Source organism: Rutilus rutilus (assembly GCF_951802725.1).
Source record: "Rutilus rutilus genome assembly, chromosome: 13".
Classification (NCBI taxonomy): domain Eukaryota; kingdom Metazoa; phylum Chordata; class Actinopteri; order Cypriniformes; family Leuciscidae; genus Rutilus; species Rutilus rutilus.
In genome coordinates, this window is record NC_140218.1 from 6,551,836 (window position 1) to 6,571,793 (window position 19,958).

General features: G+C 35.2%; 2 protein-coding genes across 4 annotated transcripts in view; one reads left to right on the forward strand and one right to left on the reverse strand.

Moving 5' to 3' along the window:
* Positions 1 to 5,310: 5,310 nt before the first annotated feature.
* LOC311302629 (uncharacterized protein) lies at positions 5,311 to 11,426 on the forward strand. Its single transcript, XM_084428627.1, has 6 exons — positions 5,311 to 5,401; positions 7,978 to 8,178; positions 9,699 to 9,953; positions 10,341 to 10,397; positions 10,481 to 10,516; positions 10,617 to 11,426. The coding sequence occupies exons 1-6, from the start codon at positions 5,383 to 5,385 to the stop codon at positions 11,294 to 11,296; spliced, it is 1,248 nt and encodes a 415-aa protein (XP_084284753.1). The 5' UTR covers positions 5,311 to 5,382; the 3' UTR covers positions 11,297 to 11,426.
* Positions 11,427 to 11,885: 459 nt separating this feature from the next.
* The window catches only part of LOC311302608 (cyclin-dependent kinase-like 5), a 71,141-nt gene continuing 63,068 nt past the window's right edge, over positions 11,886 to 19,958 (reverse strand). For all 3 annotated transcript variants that reach the window (XM_084428588.1, XM_084428589.1, XM_084428587.1), the window contains one exon: positions 11,886 to 15,216. In XM_084428588.1, the coding sequence (XP_084284714.1) occupies positions 14,902 to 15,216 (315 nt within the window). In that variant the 3' untranslated portion in view covers positions 11,886 to 14,901. The remainder of the gene's footprint in view (positions 15,217 to 19,958) is intronic.

Here is a 19,958-nt window from a genome sequence, read left to right on the forward strand (position 1 = left end):
AAAGTGTCATAAAAAAGCTGAAAGTAGTTCAGTAGCAAGTGAAGACGAAGAACACACAGAACGCTCTTCTCATTTGCATTTCTCATTCCGATACGTGATTATTTTAAATAGAAGTGGCGGTCCCACTTTATATGAAGTGGCGATAGCCTACTATGTACTTACATTGAAAATAATAATTTGATACAGTGGACTTATTGTGTAGGCCTACATGTTTTTTACATTGTACTAATATTGTCTATATACAATTATATAGAATATTGCATATATAATAAAAAAAAATATTGCATATATAATATGCCTTTAATTTATGTAATGACATTTGTAATTACTGTTGACCTTCCCTTACACCTTAACCCACCCTTAAACCTCACCAGTCCCGAGCCTGTCCCGTATCACGCCTCAACAGCAGCAAAAGTGTTTTACAATACAACATCAACACAATAAGTACATTGTACTTATTTTTTGAGGCACGTAGTATTTAGGCTACTTAATATAAAGCGGGACCCATATGGCCGCCTGGAACGAGGCAAGTGAAGACGAATTGATCAGCATGATCCAGGAAATGCCGGCTTTGTGTGACATTACAGAAAAATGTATTGTCAACCGAAACTTGACAACCGTGTGGCGAGCATAGACAGTATGGTGGCGAGCTGAACTGTGGCGTGAGATCGAAAATAAACTCATATCAGGTAAGATTTCCTTTTTGGCAATCGAGGTCTTTAGAAAACTTGTTTGTTATTTTTCAATAGTCCATAGTAAAACAAAAACGACATGTGTTAGGGTTTTGTGTTGTGTGTGTGTGTACCAAAATAATTTGGCAGTAATTAATATGATGTGCTAGCATCTAGTATATATGTCCTGTTAACAGTAGAGCAAAAAAGTAGCATAGTTGGCATTACAAATAGTCATGAAATTGACAATAACTATAGGCCTGGCATAATGCTTACAAAAAATTACTTTGCTTGAAAAGGAAGGAGAGCACTTCAAATCTATCAGGGTAAATGAACAAATGTATATGTTTTTTTAAATTTCAGAATTAAAAGAAACACTTTGCCTTTTTTGAAGTGGCCACTAGATAGTTCAGATGGGTCTATTTACAAGTAACTCAACATATTAACACAAGCCGTTAAATTCATTATCTTCCACAGTGTGCCATAAAGTGCATCTGAATAGAGACATTTCACTAATTTTCATGGTATTGTTTTACCAATGCTGTGTTATTGTTATGGGTGATTTATGAACAGTTAAAATAACAAGTTAACACAAGACATTAACCTGGTTTCACACATTATCTTCCACAGTGTGCCTTAGTGCATCTGAATAGAGCCATTAATCACCATTTCGCCACTCTGCAGGCTGTTGTTTTAGCTATGCCCTGTTATTGTTATGGGTGATTGGTGAACAGCCAATCACATCCAATCACATCATTCACATTTAGATTTTTATCTTTTTTAAGGAACCATCGGCTGATAGTGATTCCTGTTTCACCCTCAGTTCCTGGTCACACACACACACACACACACACACACACACACACAGGGTTCCCACGGGTCCTTGAAATCCTTGAAAGTTTGTGAATCTGAAAAAATGTTTTCAAGGCCCTGGAAAGTTTTTGAAAATAAACATTCATAGATGCAGGTCCTTGAAAGTGCTTACATTTATTTTGTGCAAGAAGTTTTCTGGAGGAAAATCCATATTCACTCCGGTCCCCTAATGTGTTATTTCACCAACACTTCATGGCCTATGCATACTAGCTTGCTTGATTTAGTTACGCGCATTTATGAGTTCCCGCGTTGAGGTATTTTATACGTTGCCATGACGTTCACGCGCATGAAACTACGATACCTCAACGTTTGTTGTAAGTCCTTGAATTTGAGGGTACTGGACCTGGAAAGTCCTTGAATTTGAAGTTAACCAAGGTGTTGGAACCTTGCACACAATCTCACACACACAATACACACACTCAGACACAGACAATCACACTCATAGGCAGAACACACACACTCAAACACACACACAAAAATTTGCACACGTACACACACACACACACAAACACAAACACAGTCACACACACACACACACACACAAACACAGTCACACACACACACACACACACACACACAATGCTCACGTTTTAAAATTCGACATATATTTTGAGTAGATAACCGATAGTACATCCTCATTAAAGGGTTTCACCCTGTGTGTTTCCGCTCTGATTAAGGATAGTTCGGGAGATGCAAGAAAAGTAAAAATGATATTCATCTTATACGTGCAATAGATCTTTATCAGATAAATGAAATATTTCCTGTTGATTTTTTTTAAAACACACACAGATTTCTTTAAACAACATTGTGACAAACTTTGTCGACATGTTTCATGTGGATGGACAAAAGTGCTGATTTCATCTTTTGTATAAATCTAGTAGGCTACGACTAAGCACAGTTTTGAGCTAATTAGAGATTAGTTAATTTTATGGAGCCAACTGTGTGTGTGTGTGTGTGTGTGTGTGTGTGTGTGTTCAAAACAGCTTAGAAATTATATTACATGATTTGTTTATTTTTATTTATTTATTTATGCACAGAGACCTATTGTGTATTTTGAAACCGCTGAAATGTCTCAGGAGTAATTTCATTAGCGCATCAGTATGTTCATCTACGCATGACGACTGATCCCTTTGCACCCGTAGGCAGTGCAGATGCTAAACAAAGGCAAATTCAGGGAAGACACAATCATTTTAGGACATAATGCATAAAGGCAAATCTTGTCTGTCACCCTATATCCTGAAACATTAATGACTGTCAAGGAACTTCTTTCTGTGAAGATATGATGGTGATCAGAAAGACATTATAAGAACCCCATCAATGGGGACAGCCTGAGGCATCAGTGTTTGTGTAAAGGTCTTCATTGTTGCATCTCTCTCTCTCTCTCTCTCTCTGTCTCTCTCTCTCTCTCTCTCTCTCTGAGCTTTGTCTTGTCTTTACAGCAGAATATGTAAACGATTCTGATGTGAGCTTGACTGAATCATCAAATTTAGCATTCTTATGGAAATATGATCATATTTTGAAATTATCATTTAAATCTGACACATTTTCAAATGGTTTGTCATAAATTAACATCTCAGGAAAATGTTATGGGATTTTCAGGAATTTCGGGAGACAACAAGTGAATAGGAAAATAAATTATAGATCAATATTCCTATGAAAAATTAGATATTATAAAAATGTCGCCAATTATTACTCCCATTATTACACTTCTTTTTTCATTACATGTTGCCCCAAGAACACATTAAAATGCAAACCCATTAATGGCTATTTTATCCCCACATGATGCATAAAGTAAAACGGTATATCAATTAATTCTGTTAAATCTTTAGTTGAGATTCATATTTATGGAGATACATGTCTTTTTATTTTTTCAAACAGCTGAGTCCTGGTGTCAACTACAGAGCACATAGCATAACATATGAGTAAAATATCTTTTTACTTTATAATTTCTTATGCTCTATATGTAATGACATGAAAAAAAAACGTTTCTGTCTCTAGTCTATAATGCAATTACATCAGGATGAACTGTACTTTAAGTAAGAAAACTAACCATAATCCCTTTTCTTTTTCAACGGATAAACAAAATAAATTACCACTGTAATTAAATTAGTTAGTATGTAATTACATCAACACTGTTTTTATTATCCAGGGTTTCTTAAGAAAGTCTTAAAAAGTCTTAATTCGCCCTTCCACAAATGAGGCTCTTGAATCAGAGCAGAAAGTCTTAAATTCATAAAGTCATGGCATTAAATGTATGCATTGCAAAAACTTGATATTCAACCTCTGAAGTCGGTTATTCAATCCATTAAAGTGGAAATAATAGAGAGACATTGTTTTATTGTATCCGTTTGCAATCTGATCATTAAAAGACACTAAACTCTGAAAGTTTTTAGTCCAAGGATCCAGTAAGTGAAAGCGTTCATGCATCGAGTCCGAAACAGAGAAACATCAGAGATGGCGTCATATACACAGACTGTTTCTGAGGTTTCACAGCCGAAACACAGACTGAGGAGACAGAACTCACATCAGACTGACCGGCAGATCAAATCATCGTCTGATGTCTGAGCTTTATGATGGTGAACTACGACTCTCGGCTCAGGGACAATCAATCATGTAGAAGATTCTTTACTGTTGATTCTCAGAGGAGCTTCACAATGGACCTTCAGTTGAAACACCTTGAGGGAACATCTAAAGTTTTATTCTCACCAGAACATCAATAACTCCATATAGGAGCATCAGACTGGCTTTGGTGAGAACACAACTTTAGATGTTTCCTCGAGGTGTGAAACGGCCCATTGTGAAGCTCCTCTGAGAATCAACAAAGAATCTGTTACACTTCATATTCATGTCATTTTGTATCTCCAGTAAATGCATCTTGATTTAAGAATCTTTAGACATTTTAAGAGCTTTTTTTTGTTTTTGCTGTGTATAAAGAAGGTACAGTAAAGGTTATTTCCATATTCTAGTGGTTGGGAGCATTCAAGTTATGCCTATTTTTTTATAAATTAAAAAGTTATCGAAGCTTGTTTTCGCCACAAAATAATAATAAAAAATATTAATAAAATAATAATAAAAAATTTCCGCGAACTTTTTTCTTAATTGCGTGACATAAACTCACAATCCTGAGAGAGAAAAAAAATCTGTCGTTTTTCCCTCAGAATTGGACTTAATAACTGGCATTTGCAGAAAAAAAAAAAAAGGTCAGAATTGCGAGTTATAGAGTCAGAATTGCGTGATATAAACTCACACCTGTGAGGAAAAAAAGTCATCACGCAATTCTGACTCTATAACTCGCAATTATGAGGAGAAAAAAATCAGAAATGTGAGATAAAAAGCAAATTTTCTCTTATAAAATTATTTTATTCCGTGGCAGAAACAAGCTTCCATAAAAAGTAATGGAAAATGTTTTGTTTCAACCCAAGTTTGGACAAACCCAACAGTTCGTTTCATTTGTTTTGTAATGCGGTTGTAACCCAGCGGTTGGGTTTGGCCATATTTGACCCAGCATGGCTTGAAACAACCCAGCATTGAGTGCAGGAGTTTAACGTGTTTATTAGGTCATTCTTTGTGGCCAATTCTCATGCTAATAAGCAACTAGTTAATAGTGAGAATTTGACATGGATGAGCCATTTGCCCTCTCTTCTGAAGTCGTAAACGGTTCCGCTGAGTCATTAATGTGCGAACTCCAGCAGCACCTCCCATCTCTCTCTCACACACACACACACACACACGGGTCTCACAGTCTCTTTAAAAGCTTCTGGGCAGAAAGCCGGAACACACTCAACACGGGACCTCTGAACTCTCATCAGTTTCTCAGCGATTATCCTCAACGCTCAAGATGGAAGGCAATGTTAATGGTAAGTACGATTTAAAAGTACTATCTCTTTAGATAACAGGGCTTATGCAGGTTTCATGAAAGTGCATTTAAGACCTTTTTAAGACCAAGTAAAGGAAACCTACGGAATAAATTAAAGGGAACTCAATACATCAGGTTCTCTAATGTACATGTCTATGGAGAAACACAATGAGAAACACTAGCAACATATAGCCTACACGACTTACAACACTCTAAAAAAATGCTGGGTTGTTTCAACCCATGTTTGGGTCAAATATGGACAAACCCAACCGCTGGGTTTAAAATTTAATAAAACATTTTTAAACCAACGGTTGGGTTTGTCCATATTTGACCCAACATGGGTTGAAACAACTATTTTTACATTCGCCTACTTTTTGTGGAAGCTCTGCCACGGAATAATTAAAAATATATATTGCGAATTTTTATCTCACATATCTGAGTTTTAAAGTCGGAATTGCAAGTTATAGTGTAAGAATAGCAAGTTTGAGCAGAAATGCGTGATATAAACTGTTTTCTCGCAGGTTTGAGTTTATATCACGCAATTCTGACTCTATAACTGGCAAATATGACTTTATAACTCGCGATTGTGAGCTTTTTTCTCTCTCCGTGTGAGTTATTTAGTCCAATTCTAAGGGGGACTCATTTTTTTCTCAGGATTGTGTTTATATCACGCAATTCAGAAAAAAGGTAAGAATTGTGAGATTAAGGAAATTAGTCAGATTTTATTTTTATTCTGTGGCGAAAACAAGCTTCCATAACTTTTTAATTCATTTTTGGAAAACAAAAAAACTTGCAAACACTGCAAAAATAAAAATGTCTAAAGATTCTTAAAGGGATAGTTCACCCAAAAATGAAAATTCTATCATTGTTTACTCACCCTCAAGTTGTTCCAAACCTGTATGAGTTTCTTTGTTCTGCTGAACACAAAGGAAGATATTTGGAAGAATGTTTGTAACCAAACAGATCTCGGTCCCCATTGACTTCCATAGTATATTTTTTTCCTACTATGGAAGTCAATGGGGACCGAGATCTGTTTGGTTACAAACATTCTTCCAAATATCTTCCTTTGTGTTCAGCAGAACAAAGAAACTCATACAGGTTTGGAACAACTTGAGGGTGAGTAAATGATGACAGAATTGTCATTTTTGGATGAACTATCCCTTTAAATCAAGATGCATTTACTGGACATACAAAATGACATGAATATGAAGTGTAAAAGATTCTTTGTTGATTCTCAGAGGAGCTTCACAATGGGCCGTTTCACACCTCGAGGAAACATCTAAAGTTGTGTTCTCACCAAAGCCAGTCTGATGCTCCTATGGTGTTATTGATGTTCTGGTGAGAATAAAACTATAGATGTTCCCTCAAGGTGTTTCAACTGAAGGTCCATTGTGAAGCTCCTCTGAGAATCAACAGTAAAGAATCTTCTACATGATTGATTGTCCCTGAGCCGAGAGTCGTAGTTCACCATCATAAAGCTCAGACATCAGACGATGATTTGATCTGCCGGTCAGTCTGATGTGAGTTCTGTCTCCTCAGTCTGTGTTTCAGCTGTGAAACCTCAGAAACAGTCTGTGAATATGAGAGAGGTGTTTGTTTTTTAAAGCTAAATACACTGATAATAATGGATTATGGATTAATAACGGAATAATGTCTGAAAACTGGACGCGAGTCTCTCTTCTCTCCGCCATCTCTGATGTTTCTCTGTTTCGGACTCGATGCATTAACGCTTTCACTTACTGGATCCTTGGACTAAAAACGTTCAGAGTTTAGTGTCTTTAAATGATCAGATTGCAAACAGGTACAATAAAACAATGTCTCTCTCTATTATTTCCACTATAATGGATTGACTGAATAACTGGCTTCAGAGGTTTTTTGCAATGCATACAACATTTAATGCCATGACTTTATGAATTTAAAGGCCTTTTTTAGGCCTTCTTTTGTGGAAGGGTGAATTAAGACTTTTTAAGACTTTCTTAAGAAACCCTGAAAAATATAAACAGTGTTTGGTGTAATTAGGCTACTTAACTAATTTAATTACAGTAGTAGTTTATTTTCTTTTTCCCTTGGAAAAGAAGTTTAGTTTTCTAGACTACAGAACAATTCTATGTAAAACTAGTGGATTTGTTTTGATGTGACCCTCTTCCTTTTGTTCAGTTCAAAAATAATTCATGTAACTGTATATTGTTTATTTGATAGAATTAATATTTGCAGCCGTCCTTGTATTGTTTGATTGCTTGCGATTTAGAAAGTAATTAGTAACACGTTACTTTTTAGAGAGAGTATTTACACATTTCAAGAGTTACAAGTGTATCAAGATGTTACAGCTAGTAATTAATGACTTTTTGTGTAACTTACCCAACACTGAATATGAAGCGGTTACCAAATGTTTTAATCTTTAACAGGCCTAAACGCCTTTGACAGTGTCAATCTGTACATTTTCTGGCATTTATTTACAACTGAATTAGTCATATTTGTATTTGTAGTGAAGAGATGATAGCAGTAAATAGGAATATCTTCTGTAATAAGCCACTCATATTGATTATGCTAAATCTAACTGTTGCCATGTTTTTCTAGATTTGCAGCCTGGCTTTATGAATCCGACTCAAGAAGACCCGGAAGACTGGAAGACTGCGAGGACAAGCGACAGTCACACTGATGAACCGATGAGGAAGAGGAGAAGCGGGAGTCACACTGATGAACCGATGAGGAAGAGGAGAAGCGGGAGTCACACCGATGCTTCACCTGTGAAGGCTCCAGAGAAAGACACAACCGACGGTAAGATTATTACATTCCTTGCCAAGCCTTTTGTCCCGATTTCTGGGGGCATCCTGAAACACTTAAAGGGATAGTTCACCCAAACATGAAAATTAGCCCATGATTTACTCTCCCTCAAGTCATCCTAGGTGTATATGACATTCTTCTTTCAGACGAATACAATCAGAGTTATATTAAAAAATGTCCTGACTCTTCCAAGCTTTAGAATGGGAGTGAATGGAAAGTCCATCAAAGCGCATCTATCCATCATAAAAGCGCATCTATCCATCATAAAAGTGCATCTGTCCATCATAAAAGTGCATCTATCCATGATAAAAGTGCATCTATCCATCATAAAAGTGCATCTATCATCATAAAAGTGCATCTATCATCATTAAAGTTCATCTATCCATCATAAAGGTGCATCTATCCATCATAAAAGTGCATCTATCCATCATAAAGGTGCATCTATCCATCATAAAAGTGCATCTATCCATCATTAAAGTGCATCTATCCATCATAAAAGTGCATCTATCATCATAAAAGTGCATCTATCATCATAAAGTGCATCTATCATCATAAAAGTGCATCTATCATCATTAAAGTGCATCTATCCATCATAAAGGTGCATCTATCCATCATAAAAGTGCATCTATCCATCATAAAAGTGCATCTATCATCATAAAAGTGCATCTATCATCATAAAAGTGCATCTATCATCATAAAAGTGCATCTATCCATCATAAAAGTGCTCCACACTGCTCTGGGGGGTTAATAAAGGCCGTCTGAAGCGATACATTTGTGTAATAATGTTGGACGCAGTTGCTCAGTCCCGTGTGTTTGAACTGCGAGAGGCATCAATTGCCGTCATTACGTTGTGCGTTAAGTTCAAGTGTTTCTCTTATGGCGTAAATCGATGCGGATGGCCATCTGGCAGACACACACACACTTTTATTGTGAATAGATGCACTTTTATGATGATAGATGCACTTTTATGATGGATAGATGCACTTTTATCATGGATAGATGCACTTTTATGATGATAGATGCACTTTTATGATGATAGATGCACTTTTATGATGATAGATGCACTTTTATGATGATAGATGCACTTTTATGGACTTCAAAACAGAAACAGCCATTAACTCCCATTATCCCATTATAAAGCTTGGAAGAGCCAGGACATTTTTTAATATAACTCAGTTTGTATTCGTCTGAAAGAAGAATGTCATATAGGATGACTTGAGGGAGAGTAAATCATGGGCTAATTTTCATTTTTGGGTGAACTATCCCTTTAATGTGAAAAACGCTTATCGGCTTAATGTAGGCTAGTCATATTAAATGATCAGATTCTGTACACACCTTATTAATAATACTATATTAGCCTACAGAAAAGCAAGCAATGATGTTGACTTTTGAATTTACACATGGTTTGTCTTAAAGCATATTAGGAACACCACATAGACACATAAACAACATTAAAAGCTGCTTGTTACCGGTTACCTTTGACCTTGAGTTCTGCTAACTCTTCTTCTTCACAGACCGGTGTGCTGAGAGTGTGTGTGAAGCGTCGTCTTCATCTGGGATCAGCGATCGAGTCGAGGAGTCCGTGAGAGACAGAACGACACCAGAAGAATCTCCGTCTGGGGTTCACATGAAGGAGGACTGGGAACGGCTCCGCGAACTCACGAGAAGAGTGGACGCGGACAGAATACGCTCGCGTCTCATTGTGTCGATGCTTGAGGAATCACGGATAATCTGGCATCAGCGTTTGATGGAGATCAAGAAATTAAAAGGTATTCAGATGCACCGGTGTGATGATGATGATGATGAGGAAGCTTTTTATTCTTCATTTTAAGCAGGAATATGTTCAGTTTTCTTCATTTAATTACAGTTACTCCTGATAATTGTGTTCTAGACTACAGACCAATTTATGCAAAACTAGAGGATTTAACGTCTAATGCTAAATTATATGTTTTAATGTGACCATCCTATTGGTCAAGAATAATTCATGCAACTGTATTTTGTTTATTTAATAAAATTAAAAATTGTAATGCCGTCCTTGTATTGTTGAATTTCATGAGATTTATAGCTACAGTAGCTATAGTAATTCATTATGTTTTGTAGAAACCTACACAACACTGAATATAAAGCGTTTACTAAATGTTTTAATTTTTTAACAGCCTCAAGAAACGGTGCATGGATGGACCAGAACGCCTTAAACAGAGTCTTTCAATTATGTAAGACCGTGTCTGCACATTTTCTGCCATTTCTATGCTTATATTTTTAATTATTAACTGAATATGTCATGTTTTATTTGTAGTGAATTCGCCCTTGATTAATGCAGACATCGCCGATGGTAAATATGATCTTCTGCTATAGACACTCATATTGCTACTCATAATGAAATTAGTCTACTCGTTATTATCCTAAATCTAACTATTGACATCTTTTTCTAGATTTGCAGCCAGCAGAAGGAGGAGAAGGAAAAGCAGAAGGAGGAAAAGCAGAAGAAGGAAAAGGAAAAGCAGAAGGAAAAGCAGAAGGAGAAGGAAAAGAAAAAGCAAAAGAAAGAAAAGCAGAAGAAAGAAGAGGAGAAGCAGAAGAAGGAAAAGGAAAAGCAGAAGAAGGAAAAGCAGAAGAAAGAAGAGGAGAAGCAGAAGAAGGAAAAGGAAAAGCAGAAGAAGGAAAAGCAGAAGAAAGAAGAGGAGAAGCAGAAGAAGGAAAAGGAAAAGGAAAAGCAGAAGAAAGAAGAGGAGAAGCAGAAGAAGGAAAAGCAGAAGGAAAAGGAAAAGCGGAAGAAGGAGAAGCAGAAGGAAAAGGAAAAGCAGAAGAAAGAAGAGGAGAAGCAGAAGAAGGAAAAGCAGAAGAAGGAAAAGCAGAAGGAAAAGGAAAAGCGGAAGAAGGAGAAGCAGAAGAAAGAAGAGGAGAAGCAGAAGAAGGAGAAGCACCTCAGTCCGAGAGGAGCAAGCGGCAGAAAGAGTTCATGATAGAGTATTTTGAAGTGGTCAAAAGATTTTGCGCTCAGGTTTTTGACACAGACCCTTTCGAGAAGCTTCGAGAAATACAAGCGATCAGGCTTCAGATTGAGGAGGAGACCAAAGAGATCAGACCAAGTCCAGACGCAGCAGTAGCATGATAAACACACGCTTATTCACCATTTCAAGAAGGAATATGCTTTGAAATAAGATCAAACAGTCCGTGCACTGAACTCCACCCTGCAATAACCGTAACGGTAATTACTTCAATGAACTCATTGTTTCCGCCTAAGATGAACATATGATGTTCTCTAACTGTGAGATCTGTGTGTGCTTGAACACAGTCTGATAACAGACACTCCTGTATTTTCTGTGAAGCTGCTGTGAACGATGTGTAGCGCGACAGAAATAAATGTGAATTGAATTGAATTGCTGTGACTCTCATTATTCCAGCAGTGATTCACTGTAACACAGAAACACTCTGAGATTTTATGGTTTAACTTTAATCTAATGGCATTTTCTGTAAATCGTTCATTCGCGGTAAACGGACATCGCTGTGTAACAAACTTTTTTCCTACTCTCGGAAAATGTACGATATTTTTATAAAAAATAGTGTGTGTGTGTGTGTGTGTGTGTGCGCGCGAGTGCGAGTGTGGTGTACATTGTTCTCCACTCCTGTATCTCCAATCAAACGTGTTTTTCCAAAGACCAAGAAGTGCTAAAGGACAGTTCATGTTTGATTTACTTTTTTCTTTTATTCATTCATGGATTTATTTAAATGAGATCATCATCATCTGAACTCGTCTGTAGTCGAAGAAACACATGATTATAGAGTAAAACACCTTCCATCATGAAGCGAGTGACAGTAGAAGAGACGGATGAATCAACAGTGATGGACCAGCGGACACTGACTGATATTAGTCAGATTTATGATCAATATTCTCCATAATCTAATTCCCTACTACATCCCAGTAGAGCTGCACGATTAATAGATAAAAGATCGCGATCTCGATTCAAACACCCACGGATCTTATTCCTCCGTCTATTAAACCTCTTGGTGAGTCCGAGGAACATTCAGATCTGTGTTCTGATCCAGAGAGAACCGGTGTCATGTATAGTAGCCTATAGATATAAACAGCTTCACACACAGTCTTTTCAAGCATACAGCATCGATGTTTACAATAAATCAAATCATCACAGAAATACTGGGATAACAGTTTATAGTTCAGATATGAACACTGATGTCAACAGTATCAATATAGAGGAAATCAATAAAGATTGTCTCAATTACAGCGTTACACCAGTAGGTGGCGACAAGTGACTGTTAAAACCCTTTAAGCGTTTCAGTGTTCGTTCAAAAACGCTGATTCATCCAGTAATGAAAGTCATTGAATCATTTAAAATCAATTCATTCAAATCAATTAAACATTTTTAAAGAGACTGCAGCAATTAACATTTAATCAGAACCTCTAGTAAACGACGTTATTTTGTTTAGTTTTTCAGAATCTCGATTTGAAACAACATAAATGGTGATTCTCAGTTTCTCCAGAATCGTGCAGCTCTACATCCCAGCTAACAAATATATTCTCTAAGAATGTTTTGCTAACATATCCATTAATCTTTAAAAAAAAAACATAATTTTAGAATGTTCTCTGAACGTTTAACTGTGAATGTTCAGGGAACGTTCCGTTCGATAATTCTACAAACATTATGGAAACATTTTAGAATGTTCAGAGAACATTCAAATGTAACATTTAAAAAAAAACATTCCATGAATGCTGAATAAATAATGTTTTGAGAAGATTATTAAACAGCAGATAATGTTCTGTTAAGAAGGTTTTGTTCATAACTCTCCAGAACATTAGATAATAACTCTCTGAGAACATTCCCTGTTAGCTGGGCTATATCTGAAAACCAGATGAGATGCATATGGCTGATGCGTAATCATGTTTTCCAGGAGATCCTGGCGTTTGACATCTCATGTACTCGACTGACATATGAATCATAAAAGCACATACACGCAAAAACACGCTGAGAGGGCACAATACGCCTCCAGGTACCTTGATCTTTATTTAGAAGGATTATCTGGCGAATGTGAAATTACATATTGCATAAAATTAATGAATTATTATTATTATTATTATTATATCTCCTCCTCGTGAACACACACTGGCTCTATTTCCCTAAACAGAAACATTAAACGATCTGAAGAGCTTCGACATCTGATATCCAGATATTGCATGTAAAAGTGTATTTGCAGTGTTCAGAGAACTCTATACCTGAGGGAATCAAAGACTGGTAGATTTAGTAAAAAGTAAACTTGCTTTAAAAATGAAAAGGCATCATATGCTTGGATTTGTGTTTTTTTGCAGTGGATCTCGATGGCCAGCAGGAGGCGCCACACCATCTCCTATGATTTGGTCAGATTTGGTCGATGTTTTTGCTTCAATTCTCATTTAAAAGGCTTTGTATATGATTTGTACAGACTAACAAAAGACCCACACCAAACCCAGACAGCGCACGTACGCTTTCATCCGGACAATGACGTTCACGATGAATTAATACACAAATGTGACGTTTAAAGCAACATACGTGCGCCATCTGGGAGGCAAACGTACACAGAATCACGCAAACGTACGCATTCTTACCATTAATTACTGTTATTCTTAATATCTACTGATATTCACTGAATTGTAAACAGAAAATACTCAAAGACAAAGTCATAATATCTACTGTAGTCTTATTCTAGAACTATAAAATGAATGTCAATACTGTCATCTCTACTTTTTAGCTAAATATAAGAGCTGTTATGCAGAATCAGATAATATATATATACTACAACCAGAGTAGAAACTAAAGCCTGCACGTACAGTGCTATACATTTATATATATATTCATATATATATATATATATATATATATTCCCATTTACATAGAGCTATATAATCTTCTTTACTGTAGTAATCCAATAACAAAAAGTACCGTAATTACATAAATCATACAAGAAGTGCTATCAAATATTAAAAACTAAAAAAAGCCAAAAAATAAATAAAGATGGGGACATATAGGCCTACCCTTAAAGGGATAGTTCAGCCAAAAATAAAGATTAGCCCATGATTTACTCACTCTCAAGTCATCCTAGGTGTATATGACATTCTTCTTTCAGACGAATATAATCAGAGTTATATTGGTTATGAAAATATGGATATTTTTGTTACGCGAACACATCGCTTCAGAAGGCCTTTATTAACCCCCCAGAGCAGTGTGGAGCACTTTATGATGGATAGATGCACTTATGATGGATAGATGCACTTTTATGATGGATAGATGCACTTTAATGATGGATAGATGCACTTTTATGATGGATAGATGCACTTTTATGATGGATAGATGCACTTTTATGATGGATAGATGCACTTTTATGATGGATAGATGCACTTTTATGATGGATAGATGCACTTTTATGATGGATAGATGCACTTTAATGATGGATAGATGCACTTTTATGATGGATAGGATAGATGCACTTTTATGATGATAGATGCACTTTTATGGACTTCAAAACAGAAACAGCCATTCACTCCCATTCTAAAGCTTGGAAGAGTCAGGACATTGTTTAATCTAACTCTGATTGTATTCGTCTGAAAGAAGAAAGTCATATACACCTAGGATGACTTGAGGGAGAGTAAATCATGGGCTAATTTTAATTTTTGGGTGAACTATCCCTTTAATTCATTAGAAGGAAAGGCCCATTAGGGGGCGCTGTTCACAGCGCAGTCTCTTTAAGGTCATTCAGGTTTGGCAAACGCGAGCGAAAGTGTCGAGCGAAGCCCGGTTTGGAGGTGAGCTGCTCGGGATACGGGTTTCCCTCGGGACGGCCCAGAGCGCTGGAGTGCCAGCCGGACTCCAGGGGCCCCGGGGCCGACGCGTACGAGGCCTGCCGACTCTTGGCCTGCATGAAGCTCCCGGGTTTAGAGGAGGACTGAGGAGGAGGAGGGTAGTGGAGATCTGCTGAGGTCTGGTTGGAGGAGGAGGAGGAGGAGGTGGTGAGATGAAGAAGCTTCCTCAACGACCTCAGAGGCTGAGACAAAACACACTTATTATTGATTATATGCATTTATTAGATAGATATTAGATTTTATGTCATTTATATGTAATTTATACATTTAATCTGATACATATATTTATTAAGTACACATAATATGATACATATCTGATTCTACATAGTTGCTCTTATATTTGGCTTTATATATAATATGTAATTTATTAACATAAATCTTTATATTTATATATATATATATATATATACACACACACACACACACACACACACACACACACACACACATATATATATATATATATATATATATATATATATATGCACTTTTTATTTCATTTAATTTGTAATTTAATTTGTGTAATTAATTTAATAATTGATATATTTATAAATAATTTACAATTATTCCCATATTTATATAATTTACATAATTTATTTATATGTAATTTACTGCAAAATCTATAAAAATCAAAAACTGAATGTTTTTAGATTTAATTTTAAATTTCTAAAAAATTAAAAACTGAATGTTTTTATATAATTTATATATAACCTATTTGTATGTAATTTAATGCAAAAAAGAAAATCAAAAACTGAATTTAATTACATTTATTTAAATGTAATTTAATTGACCTAATTTATATTTAAAAAAATGCAATTTAATGCACAATTTATAAAAATCAAAAACTTTGTTTTAATATAATTTATATATAATTTGTTTAAATTTAATTTATTGCACAATTATTTTTATTAATTACACATAATATGACACATTATCTGATTCTGCAAAGTTGCTCTTATATTTGGCTATATATATAAATTCTATGTAATTTAATGCATTATTTATTCAAATGAAAGACAGAATCGTTATATACACCTTGTCTTTTTATGTCTTTTGAATGTCTTTTTATAATTGATATATAATTTGTCTAGATTTCATTTAATGCATAATCAAAATCAAAAACTGAATCTTGTTATATACTTTATAATTATTCCTATATTTATATAATTTACATACAATTTTATATATTAATTTATAGCCTATATAATTTATTTATATTTATATATTTATATTTATAATTTAATGCATTGTTTATATACAGTTTATTTAAACATGTATATAATTCATATATAACTTAATAATTTATATGTAATTTAATGCATAATTTATAAAGTCACAAACTGAATCTTTTGATTATATAACACACTGAGCTGTAACCACACAAGTGTACTATTAATAAACATTAATACTGTGTAGGTTTTCCAGAACGAGCTGGTGAGAGTCATTTAACAATTCCAGGTGTTGTTTCAAACATTAAATGTAATTTAATATTGATAAAAATGTAAGCCTACTATAATAAACGTATATAATTAATAATTTAGTTTTAAATTGCATCATTATGTGATGTAACTGTAAATTATTATATTTTTTTATTGAAATAGCCCATGCGTTGTTTATAATGACGTTTATGGGTAATATTCTCAGAAAAACATTAATTAAAATTATGTATAATTATATATATTCTGTAATAATATGTACTTTCTATATACAGTATATGCCATCAAAAGTTTGGTGTCAGTAAGATATTATTTTTATTTAAAGAAATTAATACATTTATTCAGCAAAGATGCATTTTAACTGATCAAAAGTGACAGTAAAGACATTTATAATGTTACAAAAGATTCAATTTCAAATAAATGCTGTTGAACTTTTTTATTCATCAAAGAATCATGAAAACAAATGTTTCGACAAAAATATTTTCAACATTAATAATAATCATAAATGATTCTTGAGTATGAAATCATCATATTAGAGTGATGTCTGAAGGATCATGTGACACTGAAGACTGGCTTTTTTCACAATATTACTGTTTTCACTGTATTTATTTGATCAAATAACTTTTCTTCCTTGTTTAATTTCTGTAATAAATTAAATTATTAATTTAATAATTTAAAAAAAATTCTGTAAAAAATAATAAATTATATAAATTTAATAAATTATTTAAATTTAAATAAACTGCGTTTCACATTGTACTGTTCACCCACAAACACAATTTCATTTAATAGAAGTTTGTTCATATTTTTGATTGATCATGGCTGCAGTAATTCAATCAAATTATGATCAAATACAGGAGAATCTCACTAATATGACTCTTAAGCCCTATTGGGACGGGATTAGCTTTACCAGGGTAGATGGAGTGTAGTTTTACCACAGGACGTCTGTAATATTAATGGCTAATTCGCACGGGATAAGAGATCTCAGTAAACCAGCAGAAGTGGGAGAGTAACTCGAGTTACACACCGCCGTCACTCCTGTCGTCATGTGTGTGTGTGTTACGCTGCTTCCTGATATCACGTGCGCAAACACATATAACCTATATTTATATATATAAAACAGTGTCCGGTCGAGCGATGTATTAATGAACTTTTATTGGATTGTGTTGGTAATAGGCTCTTATCTAACGCTAAAAGATGTTTCGTGCCTCTAACGAGTGCTGTCGATCTTCTCTCTGATCTGATGGTGTGTGTGAAACACTTGAGTTTTGCCACAGACTCGTTCCAGCGTCTAGAACACAACTGATGCTTTATCAAGCGTCTCCATACTTGAAAAACCGCGGAAAACTACTTTTAAACTGGAAATGATGGAATATTTACGTACATATTTACAGCGGGTCTATTCGCACGGGATTAGCATTACCTGAGAATAGGGCTGAACAATATATCTAAATGATTAAATATCGCAAATGTATAAATCTTAATATGCATATCGCAACGGCTTGCAATAACGGGTCATGAAGAAAAGACAAAGAGAAAATCACTCACTCTCTCGGCTGAATCACTTTTGTAGCTTTAATAAGAATCAGTTTATAATTAATTTATAAGGTGAAAACTAAGCAGTGTTTCATTTTTACATTTGATTATTCAGTTTCTGTTTTTTAATAACCCTAATGTAGGATAACCTGAACCCTGTGGTTTACACTGATGTTACTATAACACTTCTTACGCTACAGTAAAACACTGATGTTCACTTTCAGAAGCTGTAGGGATGTTTTCTTGTCACAAAAAGAATGTGAAACACGTATGTAGGTTATATCATTTTAAATATATTTTAAAGATAATTAAGTTTATTTCACACACTTTAAAGGGATACTCCACTTTTTTTGGAAATAGGCTCATTTTACACCTCCCCCAGAGTTAAACAGTTGAGTTTTACCGTTTTCGAATCCATTCAGCCGATCTCCGGGTCTGGCGGTAGGGTTGGGCGGTATTACGGTAATATCGGATACCGCGGGATCTTAAAATAGCACCGGTATCAGTTTCAATACCGTCATTACCGGCACTTATATAGCCTATAAAATATAATTTATTTATTGCCTAAAAAATGCTTATGTGTGGTTGCAGTTTGGCAATATTTCTGGTTCCAACCGAATGAGAAGGGAGAGGCGGTAAATACTGACGAGGCAATTTGTAAATTGTGCAATAAAAAGGTGACCGCGAGAGATGTAAACACCTCTAACCTAATGTCGCATCTCCGAAACAACCGCCCACTCACTGCTGCCAGGATACATAAGCGCATTAAGTTTCGTATTTGTTAAAATATTATAATGTTATTTTTTCCATCTTTGTTGATTATGAAAAGTGAACAGCACAAATAAGATGGGATGCATCGGGAGTCAGACGATTTGACCACTTCAATAAATTTAGTTTTGTAAAAGGCCTCTTTAAAACGAATTTCGTTTTGTATAAATTGTATCTAAATTTTTATAAAGTTTTCATCAACCAAAATTGCCTGGATTTAATATAATCATGACATGATGGGCATGCCGCTGTCACTTGCATTGAAATCTCATAAAAAAGGCTATGCCTCACAGACATGACAAATAAATAAAGCTTGAAATTTCTTTAAACGAAACAATTAAAAACGAAAGAAATAGGCAACTCACTGATTAGGCTAAGTAATCCATGATGTGCATTTCTCTCGTTCATACGGAGATGCGATCGTCAATTTCAGTAAACGAAACCATTCAAAACGAAAAGAAATATAGTCTGATTAATCAATGGTGTGCATTTCTCTCTAGGCGCGTTCATACAGAGATGGCGATCGTCAGTTTCTTTAAACGAAACAATTCAAAACGAAAGAAATAGGCTACTACTCACTGATTAGGCTAAGTAATCCACGATGTGCATTTCTCTCTAGGCGCGCGTTATACGGAGATGCGATCGTCAATTTCAGTAAACGAAACCATTCAAAACGAAAATAAATAGACTAGCCTACTCTCTGTAATCCATGATGTGCATGTCTCTCTATAGCGTTCAGATGCCGATCGTCAATTTCTTTAAACGAAACAATTCAAAACGAAAAGAAAAAGGCCACTCTCTGATTGTGTAATGATGTGCATTTCTCTCTATAGGCGCGTTCACTACAGAGATGCGATCGTCAACTTCCATCTTTGCAGAAAAGTTTTATTAATAAAAATCAATGGACACGCGTCACCGGATTACAAAGGCACTTCTTGCTTGTTGCACGCACACAGATATTATGTTGAATAATGGTGGGCTCCGCTCATAATAACAGTTAATGCCGTCGGCCTGACTCAGACACAACGTGCAGGGGTTGGGCTTGATTTTTTTGTTGTTGTTTTTTTGTCCGATCTGGCATTCAGTTTCTGAATGGTGTAGGCACAAGCCAACAGTTTGGTGACGCCGTCTGAGCCCATTATGTCATAATTTTTAATTAGTCACGGTAATACCGTATACCCCGGTAA